Raw genomic sequence first — 19,613 nt, forward strand, 5'->3', positions numbered from 1 at the left:
ATCTCACTATTGGGTAACTTTTTTTCCCCCATTGCAACCAAATCTGCGTCACTTTTACACTTTTGACCAATTAGGAGGCATTAAAAAAAGCACTAACAAGCTCAATTATTCATAGACACTGAAAAGAATATGATGATGAGTATGAGCTGCATTTATAATGCATCCATCCAACCCTCTGTTATGTAAACACCTTATGGCATAGAATACCTCCAGTATTTTCCAATGTGGACCAACTACAAAAGAAAACCCCATCCTTTTGTGTTTTACATTATTAGCAGGTTAGAAAAGCACCTTCCTTTCAGGAGGCAACTCTTTAAGGGGAATTTGCAGCAAATTATAATCCATCATCTAATATTAAACACGAGAAATAATTTAGTCTGGTCTGTGTACTGTATACCCTGCCAGAGATCATGTTTCCATTCAGGTCAGTAGTTATTTCAAAGTTTTTCTAATAGGTCAATGTCATCAAGCATAAACAATGGAGGAAGGGCTAGTAGGGGGACAGGCTTTGTATGTTGCTCATTCAATCTTTCATTTTCCCCTTGTGAATTTTTTTTGTTTCTAATTTGTAAATGATGAGAGAACGGTGAGCATTCAACCTTTTAAATATGACTTTGCATTGATCAAATGAGACAAGGTGATCATTTGAATCTGTATATTTTAATCAAAACAATGTATTTGAGGTCCATATTTGTAAGTCACCCCATTCTGCATGTAACAATGCTGGACATTTCTGGACTTTTTTAAAAGACACTGCCCAGAAAGCGGTCATCAAAGCCATCCTCTAGCCATATTGTGTAGGCTATTCTCCACACCCCCGCACCCCTCATGTAAAGCGACTCTATCAAAGAGACATCCTGAATAGGGAAGTCTTTGATTCTAGATGCTAATATAGTCTTATCATAATTAAACCATGGGATACAGAAGTGTAGCTGTGCTGCTAAGTAGTATCAGTCAAAGTTTGGAAGCACTAATCCCTCATCCTCTATGGGTAATTGTAATGTCTTCATTTTAATCCTGGATTGTGTTTGGCCCATATGAAAGACATAACTTCTGTATTTAATTAACAAGCAGGACAAATCCTGCCTAAAAGAGTCACGGAGAAGACCCATATATCTTTCTATTTCCTTTTGCTTTGGTGGCAGCAGCTTATCATAATTTAAAATAAAGCTAATTTTAAGGAAATTAGTGATTTCTGTACTCAGGTATTTAATTTGAGTAGTGATTATTTGTATGGGGCCCTCCTTCTGATATAGGGATGGAGTTTTATCAAGATAATAGCTCAGTTTTATGTCAACATTATTTTCAAATTTGAGAGTTCTCTACATTCTCCTAGTATGTTAAAGTCTCATGATAATTCTTCCTATGGAATGGCGATATAAACTAAAAAGGTGTTGAAATAAATGAGTTTGTTTTGTACTGGTCCTGTTTATATCTTCTCTTGAAACTTATCCTGAGTATTTCAATTGCCAAGGTCAAGAGTATGCCTAAAAGTGGGTATGCTTGATATAGTCCTTTGGTTTTAATGACATACTTTTTGTTTGATCAAAGATTAAAACCCTGGTCTCATCCAGAAAATCCAACCCAGTGAGCCTTTTTTCATTTTTTAAAAAAATTGCTGTCACTCTGCAGCATTTACATGAACAAAACATGTATTTTATAAATATTTTGATACCAGAAACATTAGGCTCCAATTTCAGCCTGAGAATGAAAACTTAACTACTGTAGAACGCTAAAAGAGAAGTCATGATAATATCAGAGTTCTTGTTATATCTATTAAAATTACAGGGAAACAATATAAAAATTATTGAACTGTATAAAATGAGAAAGGGAATGGTTGAAATGATTGGTGATTGGAGAGAAGGCTATGGCTTGTGAGTGAAACCATCTGTCACTGGATGTTGAGAGGGGAGTGGGTAGAGTTGTAAATTGTTTAGGGACTTTATATCTTTGAATCTAGCAACTTCTAAAAAATGGGCAGAGCATATAATAGCATTTATGTTGTGGTTTAATTTTTAATTACTGAAAAATGGACAAATTCCAGGACATAGAAAAGATAATGGCAAAATACAGTATTTTAGAAAGATGAGAAAAAGAGCCTATTATGCAAAGTAAGGTCCATTATTATAAAATAATTGTTATTGTTTCATTCTATATAAAATATTTAGCAGTGTGTGTGGATTTTATCACCTCCCCAAAAAAATCTGACCCTCAGGGAAAACGCATTTTGCAAGGGCTCACAAGGTATAAATTATCTTGGAGAATGTACTTGTTAATTCTATTCAGTACCATGAAATTAAATGCCTTTTTTTAGTCCTTTACTTAATACACATTCTCATGGTGAAATAAACCAGAATTACACCATACACAATACATATGGATCTATACCACCAACAGCCCCATGATAAAACTCCATCATATAGCAGTTAAACAGAATATTACAATTAAGAGCACTGTGATGTATGAACACAATTAAATGAAGTTTGCAAAATATGCTACAATAGCATTCTATTGTAATAATGCAATGGAAGATGGGTTTATTTTGTTTAGCTCAACAGCTGGTTTTGTTTTGTGAGCTCTTCCTTGATCCAGTCACCATGTCTCCACCTGTCTTTCTTTAAAGCACACCTAATCTAAATAGCCCCTCAAACCATACCCCTCCACTTGAAGTGAGAACTAGATAGACATCAGATAATGTAGAAGAGAAGAATCTAAATAAAATTAGATTATTAATACATTATCTAATTTATTATACTTAACTAAAATAATTTATTAATTATATTAAGGATTATAGTGGACAGCAACTCAACATGAGCTCCCAGTGTGATGCTGTGGGGAAAAGGCTAATGAGGATGTATAAACAGGAGAGTAGGACATAGGAGTTTGGAGATGATTTTACCTCTGTACACAGCATCTGTGAGACCAATACTGGAATACTGTACCCAGTTCTTGTGTCTACATTTTAAAAAAGATGTTGAAAAACTGGAGAGAGTGAAGAAAAGAGCCACAAAAAATGATTCAAGGGCTGGAGAAAATGCCTTAGAGTGAGAGACTTAAAGAGTTTAATCTTTATCAAAAAGAAGACTGAAAAGGAACTATTAAAATCTATAAGTATCTTCCCGGAGAGAAAATACCAGCCAGTAGAAAGCTATTTAATCTAGCAGAGAAAGGCTGAACAAGAACCTAATGGCTGGACATTAAAGCCAGACAAATTCAAAATGAGAAATAAGGCATAAATTTTAACTGTGAGGGTGACTAACCTTTTGACAAAACTACCAAGAGAAGTGGTAGATTCTCCATGTCTTGATGTTTTCAAATCAAGACTGGATACCTTTCTGGAGTTAGTCAAACAGAAGTTACTGGGCTCAATGCAGGGGCAAAGGGGTGAAACTGAATGATCCGTGTTATACAAGACTAGATGATCTAATAGACCCTTCTGTCTTAAAAAATCTATGAACCTATTAACAACATGTGTACTAAAGTCAGTCCTCACCTCCTGTTTTGAGTGCCTTTGTCTAGCGACTATCTCTTCTGGTCTTGATTCTGTAATGGAATTCATATGAGCAGGATCCAGAAGCCTGCACTGCGCTTACTCCACAATCAAGGTCTCTCTTCACTCTCTGGGATAGGGATCATGCTTCTGACTTAAAGCATGCAGCATGCTATTGGCATGTTGGGTGTTATTGTAATCGGAATTATCAACTATAATAATAAACATGGTAATTAAATTACCTAGCTGCCATAATGATAGGCACTGTGGGAATTAATAAAATAATATTAAATGATTACTAATCAGAGAACTCCATGAGTATTTTCAGTGTAAATGGTTTTCAGGAATTTGAATCCATGTAACAACGTTTTGTCCTAGGGTTTGGATATCCTGAATGTTTTTATTTAAAAAAAATTGAGAGATGTTTATTAACACAAAAAAGCAAAGAAAATGTATAAAACACATGTTTCTAAATAAAAGTAACAAATGATTTTCAAGAAAAATATGAAACTATGTTAAGTTCCTAGCTACACAATTTATTTTTAAAAACATTGTGAACTGGGAGCTGACTTGGCAAATATGTTTTTGTATATGTAGCTTATAGCAAATGAAAAAATGTTACCAACTAGGCCAGATTCTTAAACTTGGTTGCAAGCCAGTGTAACATGAACAGAACTTACAACCAGTCCTTTACAGTCACTTTTGCAGATTTCATAGAAAGTAAAAACCTTTGAAGTAACTAACTACTTTAAGTAAACATTTTGCATGAATGTCCAGGTTTAATTTTGCCAATGTCATTTAACTTAAGAGGTTCTGAGTAAACATCGACATACTGTATATTTCAGTGCTTTCGGAAATTACTAACCGTTTCCTTTGGGGTTTTTTTGAGACATTTAAAATATCCACATTTTTCTGTTATTTTCCCTAAGATAACTTACTTTACGTTTAATTTTCATGTACTGGCAAACAGAACTGGGCCAAATACACTGGGAGTATTTGCTTCTCAGCAGTAGGTTGGGAATTTTGCTAATACTATCACCTATTCACCAACACCTGGAAAAGGCAGGTTGAGTTACTATATTAAATAATACAGCAAAAATCTTGTTGAAATGCATGGGTCCATGAGAAAAGGGCTGCTGAATTATTTCCTTGCTGTACCCCTTACAACATGCCCTACTTTCACATATAGTGAACTCTGGGTAACTTTATTCTTTGTACAAAAGGGATAAAAAATGCTAAAAATGTTCAGTAGTTCAACCCACCCACCCCACACCCAGCTAGTGAAAATTATTTTGCCGTATTCTTTATGTAGAAGTTTAACTATGGATGAATGCATTATGGATACTGATTATCCTTCATAATCAGATTTTAACCTACTTACTCTCTGTAAACCTGTGGATAGTTGATAATGCACTTAGCTTTAAGAGTCCTGTATACAGTGGATACAGTATACCTGTAAAATGGCAGTGCCCATGTCATAAATATAAAGGGAAGGGTAAACCCCTTTGAAATCCCTCCTGGCCAGGGGAAAGCTCCTCTCACCTGTAAAGGGTTAAGAAGCTAAAGGTAACCTCGCTGGCACCTGACCAAAATGACCAATGAGGAGACAAGATACTTTCAAAAGCTGGGAGGAGGGAGAGAAACAAAGGGTCTGTGTCTGTCTGTAGTCGTCTTGGCCGGGGACAGAACAGGAATGGAGTCTTAGAACTTTTAGTAAGTAATCTAGCTAGGTATGTGTTAGATTATGATTTCTTTAAATGGCTGAGAAAAGAATTGTGCTGAATAGAATAACTATTTCTGTCTGTGTATCTTTTTTGTAACTTAAGGTTTTGCCTAGAGGGGTTCTCTATGTTTTTGAATCTAATTACCCTGTAAGATATATACCATCCTGATTTTACAGGGGGGATTTCTTTATTTCTATTTACTTCTATTTTTTATTAAAAGTCTTCTTGTAAAACACTGAATGCTTTTTCATTGTTCTCAGATCCAAGGGTTTGGGTTTGTGGTCACCTATGCAAATTGGTGAGGCTTTTTATCCAACATTTCCCAGGAAAGGGGGGGTGCAAGTGTTGGGAGGATTGTTCATTGTTCTTAAGATCCAAGGGTCTGGGTCTGTAGTCACCTAGACAAGTTGGTGAGGCTTTTTACCAAACCTTGTCCAGGAAGTGGGGTGCAAGGTTTTGGGAAGTATTTTGGGGGGAAGGACGCGTCCAAACAGCTCTTCCCCAGTAACCAGTATTAGTTTGGTGGTGGTAGCGGCCTGTCCAAGGTGTAATATCTTGTACCTTGGGGAAGTTTTGACCTAAGCTGGTAAAGATAAGCTTAGGAGGTTTTTCATGCAGGTCCCCACATCTGTACCCTAGAGTTCAGAGTGGGGGAGGAACCTTGACATGGTGGCACAGTGGTGGGATTAACCTGAAATCATTTTGAGATCCAGTTGAGATTTTTTGAACTAGAAATACAGATTTTAAAAAGGAATTCTTAGGAAGTCCAGAAGGCAGCTTTGAAACTGAAAGCAGCTTGGTTTCTCTCTGCTTTGTGGCCAAGCAGAGACAAAAGGGGATTATCTTGTGAATTGCAGGTTTTCTTTGCCTGGAGGCAGGGTACTTAACTCCTGCAGGGAAATTCACAGTCTTCCAACCCAGAGGTTTTTTTTTTTTTCTTTTCTTCCTAAAAGTAAATAGGGGGTGTGTGCTCTACCCATTTGCCTGGAGACAAAAGTGGCAGGGTTTTTTTTAGGATTTTGATTTTTTTTTTTGTTTTACAAGGAGCACAGGTTTGAAAAGAAATTTTTTTTCTTCTTTGGGCTGGGTAAGCAGGTTTCCAAGTAGTTGGAGGTTTTTTGCTTTAATTTGGGCCCAGAGCAGAGACAAGGGAATTGTCTTTTTCTGTAGGCTGACAATCACTATCAGAGAATAGGTATTCTATTCCAGCACAGCAAAATTTTACAGCCAAGTTTTGTTTGTTTATTTCTAAACCTCGGGTGTAAAGTTAGTTAAAAACAGAGAGGTTAGAATGGCCAAATCCTCAGCTCGACTACAGCTGGAATTAGCCAAATTTCAGGCTGAGGAAAAACAAAGGGAACAAGAAAGACAGATAGAACTCATGCGGCTGAAGAAGGAGGAGAAGGAAAAAGAGAGGAAGCATGTGGAGGAGATGGAGAGGATAAAGGCCCAGCAGAATATACCAACAAACCCTAGCAATCCTTCTCCAGGTACCACTTCCCATCCCAGAAAGTTCCCCACCTACAAGGCAGGTGATGATACTGAGGCCTTCTTAGAAAACTTCGAAAGGGCCTGCCTTGGGTACAACATCTCTACTGACCAATACATGGTAGAGCTGAGGCCGCAGCTCAGTGGACCCTTAGCTGAGGTGGCAGCTGAAATGCCTAAAGAACACATGAACAAGTATGAACTGTTTAAATCCAAGGCGAGAGTCAGAATGGGGATAACACCCGAGCAGTCTCGTCGGAGGTTCAGAGCCCTAAGGTGGAAACCAGACATGTCATTTACCCGACATGCCTACCACATTGTAAAACATTGGGATGCCTGGATATCAGGAGCAAGTGTTGAATCTCCAGTAAATTTGCCCTTCCTAATGCAAATGGAACAATTCTTAGAGGGTGTTCCTGAGGAAATAGAAAGATACATCCTAGATGGGAAACCCAAAACTGTAATTGAGGCAGGAGAGATTGGAGCCAGATGGGTGGAGGTGGCAGAGAAGAAGAAAACTGGTCGCAGTTGGAGCGGAGACCAGAAGGGACCACCCCAGACCACACCCTATTACCGGGGGCTGCCCAAAGCCCCACCTACCTCCCAAAGAACCCTCCAGACCCCTTATCGTCCCACCACCCCGTTCTCCAGCAACCCTCCTCGCCCCAGTAACCCGTCAGCTGGACGATGTTTTAAGTGTAACGAGCTGGGGCATGTAAAGGCCAACTGCCCCAAGAACCCCAACAGATTACAGTTCATTGCACCGGAATCACACCAGAGGTCCACAGGCCCAGATACCTCCCAGATACCCTTGGAGCGGAGGGAAACTGTGAGTGTGGGTGGGAAGAAGGTCACCGCGTGGAGGGACACCGGAGCACAAGTGTCAGCTATCCATGCTTCCTTAGTGGACCCCAATTTAATCAACCCAGAGATCCAAGTGACGATTCAACCCTTCAAGTCCAACTCTTTCAATTTGCCTACAGCCAAGTTGCCTGTCCAGTACAAGGGCTGGTCAGGAATGTGGACTTTTGCAGTCTATGATGATTATCCCATCCCCATGCTGTTGGGGGAAGACTTGGCCAATCATGTGAAGCAGGCCCAGAGGGTGGGAATGGTCACCCGCAACCAGGCTAAACAAGCCGTGAGGCCTAGCTCTGTTCCGGAAACTTCTATCAGGACCCAGTCAGAGGTGATGGACCTGGACCCCAGGCCAATGTCTGCAACAGCAGTAGTGGATCCAGTCCCAGAGACCCAGACGGAACCAGTCCCAGAACCGGAACCAGCCGAACAACCAACACCAGACCCCGTGTCAGCACTGAATCCAGTACTTGCAACCTCAACACCAGAGGGCCCCACCGAACCTGAACTGGCAGCAGCCGATAACCCTACACAAGAGGCTCAGCCGGAGCCTGAATCCCAACATAGTGCACCAGCGGAGAGCGGTTCACAGTCAACAGAAACAGCTCCATCCCCTATATCGCTTCCAGAGGGACCAAGCCTAGGTCCACAATCCCATGAGGAACTGATGTCTCCAGCATCAAGGGAACAGTTCCAGACCGAACAGGAAGCAGATGAAAGCCTCCAGAGAGCTTGGACGGCGGCATGGAGCAACCCACCGCCTCTCAGCTCTTCTAATCGATCCAGGTTTGTTGTAGAAAGAGGACTTTTATACAAGGAAACTCTTTCTGGGGGACACCAGGAAGACTGGCATCCTCAGAGACAGTTGGTAGTTCCAACTAAATACCGGGCCAAGCTCTTGAGCTTAGCCCATGATCACCCTAGTGGCCATGCTGGGGTGAACAGGACCAAAGACCGTTTGGGGGGTCATTCCACTGGGAGGGAATGGGCAAGGATGTTTCTACCTATGTCCAGTCTTGTGAGGTGTGCCAAAGAATGGGAAAACCCCAAGACCAGGTCAAAGCTCCTCTCCAGCCACTCCCCATCATTGAAGTCCCATTTCAGCGAGTAGCTGTGGATATTCTGGGTCCTTTTCCGAAAAAGACACCCAGAGGAAAGCAGTACATACTGACTTTCATGGATTTTGCCACCCGATGGCCGGAAGCAGTAGCTCTAAGCAACACCAGGGCTAAAAGTGTGTGCCAGGCACTAGCAGACATTTTTGCCAGGGTAGGTTGGCCCTCCGACATCCTCACAGATGCAGGGACTAATTTCCTGGCAGGAACTATGAAAAACCTTTGGGAAGCTCATGGGGTAAATCACTTGGTTGCCACTCCTTACCACCATCAAACAAATGGCATGGTGGAGAAGTTTAATGGAACTTTGGGGGCCATGATACGTAAATTCGTAAATGAGCACTCCAGTGATTGGGACCTAGTATTGCAGCAGTTGCTCTTTGCCTACAGAGCTGTACCACATCCCAGTTTAGGGTTTTCCCCATTTGAACTTGTATATGGCCGTGAGGTTAAGGGGCCATTGCAGTTGGTGAAGCAGCAATGGGAGGGATTTACACCTTCTCCAGGAACTAACATTCTGGACTTTGTAACCAACCTACAAAACACCCTCCGAACCTCTTTAGCCCTTGCTAGAGAAAACTTACAGGATGCTCAAAAAGAGCAAAAAGCCTGGTATGATAAACATGCCAGAGAGCGTTCCTTCAAAGTAGGAGACCAGGTCATGGTCTTAAAGGCGCTCCAGGCCCATAAAATGGAAGCATCGTGGGAAGGGCCATTCGTGGTCCAGGAGCGCCTGGGAGCTGTTAATTATCTCATAGCATTCCCCACCTCCAACCGAAAGCCTAAGGTGTATCATATTAATTCTCTAAAGCCCTTTTATTCCAGAGAATTAAAGGTTTGTCAGTTTACAGCCCAGGGAGGAGACGACGCTGAGTGGCCTGAAGGTGTCTACTACGAAGGGAAATGTGCTGGTGGTGTGGAAGAGGTGAACCTCTCCATGACCCTTGGGCGTATGCAGCGACAGCAGATCCAGGAGCTGTGCACTAGCTACGCGCCAACGTTCTCAGCCACCCCAGGACTGACTGAACGGGCATACCACTCCATTGACACAGGTAATGCTCACCCAATTAGGGTCCAACCTTACCGGGTGTCTCCTCAAGCTAAAACTGCTATAGAACGGGAGATCCAGGATATGTTACAGATGGGTGTAATCCGCCCCTCTGAAAGTGCATGGGCATCTCCAGTGGTTCTAGTTCCCAAACCAGATGGGGAAATACGTTTTTGCGTGGACTACCATAAGCTAACTGCTGTAACTCGCCCAGACAACTATCCCATGCCACGCACAGATGAACTATTAGAGAAACTGGGAAGGGCCCAGTTCATCTCTACCTTGGACTTAACCAAGGGGTACTGGCAGGTACCGCTAGATGAATCTGCCAAGGAAAGGTCAGCCTTCATCACACATCTCGGGCTGTATGAATTTAATGTACTCCCTTTCGGGCTGCGAAATGCACCCGCCACTTTCCAAAGACTTGTAGATGGTCTCCTAGCGGGATTAGGAGAATATGCAGTCGCCTACCTTGACGATGTGGCCATATTTTCGGATTCCTGGGCAGACCACCTGGAACATCTACAAAAAGTCCTTGAGCGCATAAGGGAGGCAGGACTAACTGTTAAGGCTAAGAAGTGTCAAATAGGCCTAAACAGAGTGACTTACCTTGGACACCAGGTGGGTCAAGGAACTATCAGCCCCCTACAGGCCAAAGTGGATGCTATCCAAAAGTGGCCTGTCCCAAAGTCAAAGAAACAGGTTCAATCCTTCTTAGGCTTGGCCGGTTATTACAGACGATTTGTACCGCACTACAGCCAAATCGCTGCCCCACTGACAGACCTAACCAAAAAGAAACAGCCAAATGCTGTTCAGTGGACCGGAAAGTGTCAGAAGGCCTTTAACAAGCTTAAAGCGACACTCATGTCTGACCCTGTACTAAGGGCCCCAGACTTTGACAAACCGTTCCTAGTAACCACAGATGCATCCGAGCGTGGTATGGGAGCAGTTTTAATGCAGAAAGGACCTGATCAAGATTTCCACCCTGTAGTGTTTCTCAGCAAAAAACTGTCTGAGAGGGAAAGCAACTGGTCAGTCACTGAAAAAGAATGTTATGCCATTGTCTACGCTCTGGAAAAGCTACGCCCATATGTTTGGGGACGGCGTTTCCACCTGCAAACCGACCATGCTGCACTAAAGTGGCTTCACACCGTCAAAGAAACTAACAAAAAACTTCTTCGGTGGAGTTTAGCTCTCCAAGATTTTGATTTCGACATCCAACACATCTCAGGAGCTTCTAACAAAGTGGCTGATGCACTCTCCCGTGAAAGTTTCCCAGAATCAACTGGTTAAAATCGTCCTTGAGATGTGGAAAATATTGTTAGTCTTTATGTACTTGGTAGTATATTTAGAGATGCATGTGTCTTATTAACTCTGTTTTCCTAGAGCTCCAGGAAGAAATCCCAGCCAGTGTTTCACCCTAGCTGAGATTTGGGGGGCGTGTCATAAATATAAAGGGAAGGGTAAACCCCTTTGAAATCCCTCCTGGCCAGGGGAAAGCTCCTCTCACCTGTAAAGGGTTAAGAAGCTAAAGGTAACCTCGCTGGCACCTGACCAAAATGACCAATGAGGAGACAAGATACTTTCAAAAGCTGGGAGGAGGGAGAGAAACAAAGGGTCTGTGTCTGTCTGTAGTCGTCTTGGCCGGGGACAGAACAGGAATGGAGTCTTAGAACTTTTAGTAAGTAATCTAGCTAGGTATGTGTTAGATTATGATTTCTTTAAATGGCTGAGAAAAGAATTGTGCTGAATAGAATAACTATTTCTGTCTGTGTATCTTTTTTGTAACTTAAGGTTTTGCCTAGAGGGGTTCTCTATGTTTTTGAATCTAATTACCCTGTAAGATATATACCATCCTGATTTTACAGGGGGGATTTCTTTATTTCTATTTACTTCTATTTTTTATTAAAAGTCTTCTTGTAAAACACTGAATGCTTTTTCATTGTTCTCAGATCCAAGGGTTTGGGTTTGTGGTCACCTATGCAAATTGGTGAGGCTTTTTATCCAACATTTCCCAGGAAAGGGGGGGTGCAAGTGTTGGGAGGATTGTTCATTGTTCTTAAGATCCAAGGGTCTGGGTCTGTAGTCACCTAGACAAGTTGGTGAGGCTTTTTACCAAACCTTGTCCAGGAAGTGGGGTGCAAGGTTTTGGGAAGTATTTTGGGGGGAAGGACGCGTCCAAACAGCTCTTCCCCAGTAACCAGTATTAGTTTGGTGGTGGTAGCGGCCTGTCCAAGGTGTAATATCTTGTACCTTGGGGAAGTTTTGACCTAAGCTGGTAAAGATAAGCTTAGGAGGTTTTTCATGCAGGTCCCCACATCTGTACCCTAGAGTTCAGAGTGGGGGAGGAACCTTGACAGCCCATATATCCATATAGTAGCTTTCATCCAGAATGATTGATTGTAAAGCAGTCTACAAATTGATTGTACAGATATACAAGAGCTCAATATTATAACATCGTTTTCTTCAGAGTAAGCTGTAATATGATGGCCTCTCTGTTACTCACAGATCATTCTTTATGATAGATAATTACCTGAGAGTATCTCCACTTCTGGCACTTGATGCTAGTTGGTTTAGGCAGACCTGGCATAATATTTTCCAGCTGATCCAGGATTATCGGCTGCACCTTTTCCTTATCCCATTCTAGATGTGCAATTCCAAATGGTACACTGGTGTGCACAACAACAGATGGCCCAAATTCGGAAGACTCTGTATGGGTGACACAGAAGGAAAGACAACTGCTTTCAAAAATAACCCCAAAACTTTCACTGAATCAACTGAACTAAGGATTGGTTACACTGCTCCTAAATTTAAAAACTTAGTTGTGGAAATTGATAATAGATGTCATGGATGTCAGTCTGCCTAAAATGAAATTAAACAGAATACCTTACAGGTACCAGCCACCATCCTTACTACTAAAAGTTATTCAATGTATCTTTAGGAGAGACTCAGACACATAGTGTAGACACTTAAGGCTACATTTTCAAAGTGGCTTCAGTTCCTCCCTCAAGTTATTGGATGCACACTCTTGTTCCCCCAAGGTTTTTTGTGACCCCCCCTCCAAAGATTTTTTGCCTATATTGAGCAGATATATCTAGGTAAGGTACCATTTATGATGTAGACATCCATTTACTACAGTGGGAAGTGAAACAGAGGTCTTTAAGTTAAGCAGACCATGTACTAAATCAGGCCAGCAATACTAACAACTTCACTTGTTAGTGCAGAATGTTCTTCTTTATTAGGGTTTAATACCATGACTTAGTTTGATAGATATACAATTTGAGCCTGGGTTTTCATCTCTGCAGAGATGTCAAGTTATTTGCTGCTCATTCTGAATTATGCACAAGTGTGTATCAGAAAATGACAAATGGATGCGAGTAAATAAGAAGTTGGATGTTTTGTTCTACAGAAGAATGTGAAGCTCTTGGGGAACCTATCACATTCCCTGGTGCATGTAATTTGGGTCTGGCTAATTTCCAGAGATTTCATCAGGCCCATTAGGGATTGCTGTTATGGGGAGGAAGGAAGACGTGAGCCCATTGGAAGGGAAGAGTGGGTCAGGAATCCTACTGCAGTGAATCTTGACTGAGTCCAACTCCCTTGCCCAGTAACGGTCCTCTCCCTTGCAAGACTACTCATTGAGATCAGCTTTCCCCTGATGCTGGGTCTTATTCTATTTCAGTCTAAGAAATAACAGGAGGGAGGCTGCAAGTGTCTGCAATAGAGGTTGATGGTGGGGACTGAAACAACCTGCTGCAGTCCTGCTCCCTTGACAGACACCAGCCTGTTGCGATGGGATCCAACAATTGAATCCTACATGCTGCTAAGCTCCCTGGGTCTCGGTAGAGATAGATTGTTCCTAGATCTGGGTCTCACAGGTGCATGTTTGACATCATTCTTGGCTCCAATCTGCCAAATCCACAGAACCAGTGTCACAGACCTCCTGAGGCCCCCAGTTGCTTGGACACATTCCCTTCAGAGTCCCCATGGCTGGAGAGTTCTGGTTCCCCTAGTTACAGCCTTCAGGGTCCATGTGGCAGTAAAGCAAGGAAACATAGGCTTAGCAAATGAATTACTTACACACACACACATACACTTTACTTTTGAAAAGCCTAAGAGCATTACAGATCAATGTAAAACAAAACAAAACTCTTGAATGCACTGCCCGTGCCCCAGTCTGCTCCCCAACCCCTTTTTGTGTGTTTCTGGGTTTGGTTCCAATCCACAGAGGCAGTGCTGCCCCCAAGCTGCAGGCCCTGGGGTCCCCACTTCAGAGGTTGTCTGCTTGGTGGGCTGCCCCAGAGACATAGACCCTGGAAGCCATGGGGTCCCCAGCTCAGAGGCCGTCTGGCAGGCAGGCTGCGGCAAAGCCTGATGAACTAGAAGGAAATGAACTAGAAAGAAATCAGATATGATTGCAGATGAACTAGAAGAAAATCAGATATGATTCTTTCAGAACACAGATATATTGCCTAACTGTCACAGGAACTTCCTTGTATGGAGCATATTTGTGGGAGGACAGCCCTTTTCATAAGACTTTAAAAGCAGAAGCTGGGAATCTAGAGGAGGATTTATTGTAAAGAGGGAACGAAAAGCGATGGAACTGCACTGGAAAGGAGAGCATGCCACATTTTGGGGACATGGGAAGCAAGTTGCCTAAGAAGCATACACACCCTCAGCACCACATAGTAAATATACTCACCTTAGGTGCAAAGAGTTAAGTGGCACGGGCTTTGAGGCAGCCTACTGCCAGCGACCTATGTGTTTACACTGGCCACCAAATACAAAGAATAATGTAAAATCATGAAGCTTCCCAGGCAGAAAAGAAGAACAATAAAAAGGGAAAGGCTCCTATTAGCTAAAGTGAGAAGACACAGCATGTCACTGTATCACACAGCAATGAGGAACAGCAATCAGGAGATGTGTTATTGTTGGGAACAGCAGAAGAGAACTTCCTGTAATTTCGCTTGAAACCTAAACAGCTATGAACTTAAAACAGTGGTTATTGGAAGGGCATTTTTTAAAATTAAGGGTTATTCTTGGATGCTAACGTTCAAAAACAAAAACAGAGCAAATCAGAGTCTTTAAAAATGGCCAAGATCTTGGCCAACTTCATTGTAGTTCTGTAAACACAGTAGTGTGGTAGAGCATGTTAGCTCACAAAAGTAAAATTATATGAGATAAGTTTGTCTGTTACAGCTCTTCCAGTATGCATTGGATTTGTCCAAGTTAACTTTAGCTGATTGCAATCACACAATTTATTTTTCACTATGAAATTTCAAATTTGCCTATGTTCTAGCTCCACTCTGCTGTCAAAATATAAACAAGTTCCAACCATGTGGCATGACCCCACTTTTCTTCTGTATGACTATTCTAATATTCTGGAGGGTAGGTCATAGTAAAATGTAAAGCACACTTGCCTACTGTAGCTCAAGGGGATTGTGATTATCTGTCAAGAACCAGGACTCCTATTGCTGCTTTCATCCTTTTAGAACTCTCTGAAACACAGCAGCAAATGCCAAGCGTAATTTAAACAAATAACATCCCAAACTCTGACACAGACAAGCAGCCACACCCATGACAGCTAGAGTATGAAAGTATGAGTCAAAAGGAGAAAGCACTTCCTCTTTCAGATCTGAACTGTTGAAGAACTGCATGGTGTACAACCACAAGTGATGTGATGTACTATCAAGTGTTCTAAGAGCCTGAGTATCATAACTAATTATTCTGTCAATTTATATTGACCCCATGGTGCATTTAAAAACACAGCGTACAAACCTTAAAATTGACTTTTTTTTCTTTTTTGTCCATCTTTTTCATTCTCTCGTAACATGTTACTTTACTTTTCTCATATAACTCTCTCTCTCTCTCCCTTTCATGATGTTCTCTTTCCTCTTCCTGTTTCTACCATGGACTATTTTCTTCTCTGGCTTACCTTCCTCTCCCTTCATTTCACCCATTGCCCTTTCCCCCTTCCCGTGCCCAGCAGTGGGTAGTGAGTCAGAGAAAAGGGGACTGGGAAGGAGCTGCTGTTACTTGGCAAAAGATGGAGAGGTGAAGGAGATGCTGGCAAGTGGAAGGGAAAGGGAAGTGCTGCTTGTGTCTGGGTGGGCAAGAAGTGCTATGGCCTTGCAGGGGAGCACACAGCCTGCACCTGCTGTTCGATGTGCACAGAAACTGGGGGAGATGTCACTCATCTGGACTGCATGTGTGATTGTGCATAATCCCTTTCTGTCAGCGGGCATTTCATTTTAGCAGCAGCTCCTTTACTATTATGAACTGTTAACCAAGGGTGAGAAACTCCATCTCGCGATGGGATGTGTCAGCTGCAGGTTTGGTTTTATTTTAACCTATCTTTCCTCATATATATCTTGCAATGCAAATTAATATATGTAATGTCCTGAGACATAAAGAGAAAATAAACATAGATAATTGGAAACATGTATACCAAACAAATCAAAATCAATGTAAAAGTTCAAGGAGTGGGGCAGAGTTTTTTATAAAAATTAATCATAGACACATGTAGGTTTACATACACACAAGAAATAATCCTTCATAAACAACACAAAATCGTTCATGGCACACAGAAACCATATTTCAGGTTGCTCCAAAAGGACAACCTCTGGAGCAATATGAGACTTGAATTATCATGAAAAGCTAGTAAGAATCAGAAAATTAATTTTAAGGTAAATATAAATTTCAGACCAAAACCTGTTTTTTTTGTTTTGTTTTTGTTCAATTATCATTGGAATAATCCAATTGTTCTTCATAGTTTGATTGACCATATATTTTGGCATCCAAAAATTATTTGCAAAGTTGAAGTGCTGGAATAAAGCAAATACTTACATTCTCTGTGCTTTAATAATAATGATGATACAAAAAGCAGATGTAGTTAGTGGGATAAAGCACTCCTACCTGGGAAATTATCTCTTATAAAATGCATGTTCTTAACAAGCAGTATCAACTCTCTCTTGTCTGGATTGAGTCTCAGCCAGCTCACTTCCATCCATCCCAAACCCTATCCCATCTATACAATGGCATATTAGACTGAGCCATCCAATTCAGATGAAAAGACTTAGAAGTGTATGCCATCCACATGCTGATGGCAGCACAGCACAGCCCCATTGCACTTACCATCTCACTATCTCCCCCAATGGCTTTTTAAATACATGTTGAACAGAAGTGGCGTTAGCACATAGCCTTGTAGAATCAGACAAGAGAACCTTCGGGGCATCCCTTGGATTCTCCTGTCCTGAAAAAACAAAACATATAAAATGTGAACTAGTCTGCCCAAGCCAAGGTCCACACCTGAACCACCAAAAGCTCATGATCAATGATACTGTAAACTGCTGATAAGTCTAAAAAAATTGCCATGGACATGGAGAAGGAAAGAGTGAAGAGGAGAAAGTCCCAGCAGGAAAATGAGAGAGAGAGGCAGCAGACCCAAATGGTGCAGACCCTGGTTGACCTAAGATTCAAAAATTCTGGACTCCCCACTCTCTGCAGTCCTTAGAGAACTCCATGGTAGCAACTCCCTATGTCCCCCAATATCCTATGTGACATCATGGGTCACATCCTTACGCTTACCAGTCCATGCCAGAGGACAGAAAGGAAAACCATGGCTTCACAAACACTGACCTGTGAGAACCATGGCTGGTGTATGTGTAGCCACAATGGACTACATTTATACACTGAAATGGACAGAAATGTGTAGTGCCTTTCCAATTTTAACTTTTAATCTATATTTGGTGTGAATAGCATCCTGGTCTGTCCAGGAAGGTAGATAGACTCCTTATTGGTGCAAACTCTGGCATCCTGAACTTTTCCTGTGCAACCCACATTGGCATCCACAAATCAGCCTCTGTGGTTGACAAGAGCCTGCAAAACAATGAAGTACCCTTTGCGGTTTATGTACTCACGTGCTCCATGAGAAGAGCAAACTATGGGCGCATAAGTCCTATCGATGGCCCTGGCACAATTTGGAAACCCTATTCTCTCAAATAACATCCCAATCAAAACCAGCATTTACTGCAGGGACATTGTTTACACCAAACGCCTTTGGGTAAATCACATGCCGGATTGCATCAAAAAGTTCTGCCATGACAGCCCCCACAGTTGACTTTCCAACACCAAACTGCTCAGCAATGGACCTGTAGCAGGCTGAGATAGCCAGCTTCCAGATGGTTATGGCAGCCCTCATGCATGTGCATTGATGGTGGAGGGTTGGAGCAAGCTGCTTGCAAATCTCCAGAAATGAAGCTTTCTTCATGCAAAAGTTCTGGAGCCATTGCTGGTCTTCCCAGCTCTGCATGGCTATGTGATCTGCATGGCCCGTGCTTGTGATCCTGCTCTAGAAGCACCAGTCAACACTCCTTAGCATAAGCAACTACACTGAGAATTGTGAGCCGCATCAGCCAGCTTGAGTCTGCCATGTCTGTATCATCGTTGTCCTCCTCCAAAAGTGCCTTCGGTAGATCAGAAAATGCCACTGAAATGTCCACCAGCTGCTCTGCCCATTTCCTGACACAGGAGTGAAAGTGCAAGCAGGGCAAGTTCTTCAAATGGTAACTCCTCCATGTTTCAGACTGCTGTTGCCAGGAGCATGTAGCTCAAAAGACTGCTCGGCAGGAAGTGTTGGCAAGCTGCAACAAGTTCCTGTAAAGTGCCATTGGATGAACAGTTAAGTTTTCCCACAGTGCACCACAAACTAAGGACTAGAGCTGCTACAGCTGGGGAGGATGCTAGGAAGCCTGGGATAGTCTGGTTTGGCTTAGCTCTGCATAGTGCAGTATAGACGCATGAGCCTGGGTGTGAGAGGTGGGTCCAGAAAGTCTAAACCCAGGGTCAATATTCAGTGTGGATGCTCAAACCTGGGCTTATAAACACCGTGCGTGTGGGCTCGAGTCCCACAGAGCTGGATTTACACTGCTATGTAGACATACCCATAGCTATTTAATCCATATAAGCAGGCCTCAGTTTCCTGACCTTGTTTTAGGTAATTTAGCTGTGACTAGTGCAAGGGAAGTAATTTCTTCCTGCATTTTTTTTCTTGATGTTTCAGCCTCCTTTGACTTCAGGATCTGCAGCAAATATACTTTTTAAAAGGTAGAGTCTGTCCTTTAGTCTCTGGGCATCTTTATCAAGCTCCTGACACTGGTAACTCCTCTCAAACCCACTGGCTCAATGCCAATAATTCAGTTTAACATCTGTCTCTTCAGATCACAAGGGACAAGTGAGAAATGATCCTTGAAAAATATTGGACCTATTGACAGACATCTGTGTTAACAAGAATTCACTAAAAGGCATATCCAAAACAGGTGTTTTTCTCCAGCTGATCAATGTCTTTATTCTCAATATTACCACCATATACTGCAACAGCGGAAAACTAACTTAATATAAGTTCATACACTGAGTTTCTTATGAATTATGAAGGACATAGTCATAACTGGACTAGTTTTTCTTGTTTACCATGTCACAAAATATTGACAAATGGCAATACTTGATTAAAGGTGAAAAATTCAGAGATTAAATCCATCTCTTTGAAGATTCATTTTACTTTCAGTTATACAGAAAAGAATAATATATTATGTTATGTTTGGAGTATTATCTCAATGGATTCTTTTTCAAAACCTGTAAGAAGCAGAAAAGAAAAGTGGTCTTTTCATGCATTTATATCTTGCAAAACACACAATTTGGCAGGAAAGAGAATCAGGAAAGGAGAGTATGAGATTCTGAATGGGAAAGCTTCATGAAATGTGCTTATTTGTATTTGGCTTGGATAGCATTCACTTGTATTAATTTTGTGATTTAAAGCACTTAGGCAAATTATTATTGTTCACTCCTTTTCTATAAGCCTTTCTTCTTGGAAACTCAGTTTTATTCACTCAAGT

The 19,613-nt window shown here is 41.8% G+C and overlaps 1 protein-coding gene across 4 annotated transcripts in view; it reads right to left on the minus strand.

Annotated features, from left to right (window-relative positions):
• Positions 1-19,613, minus strand: part of RNLS (renalase, FAD dependent amine oxidase) — a 155,722-nt gene that overhangs the window by 14,316 nt on the left and 121,793 nt on the right. For 3 of the 4 annotated variants that reach the window (XM_084633620.1, XM_084633618.1, XM_084633619.1), the window contains one exon: positions 12,257-12,432. In XM_084633620.1, coding sequence (XP_084489746.1) covers positions 12,257-12,432 — 176 coding nt within the window. Of the gene's footprint in view, positions 1-12,256; positions 12,433-16,857; positions 16,976-19,613 lie in introns of those variants that run through there. The other variant, XM_084633621.1, reaches the window with a different exon arrangement.

The sequence above is a fragment of the Lepidochelys olivacea genome (genome assembly GCF_965140295.1).
Source record: "Lepidochelys olivacea isolate rLepOli2 genome assembly, chromosome: 7".
NCBI lineage: Eukaryota > Metazoa > Chordata > Testudines > Cheloniidae > Lepidochelys > Lepidochelys olivacea.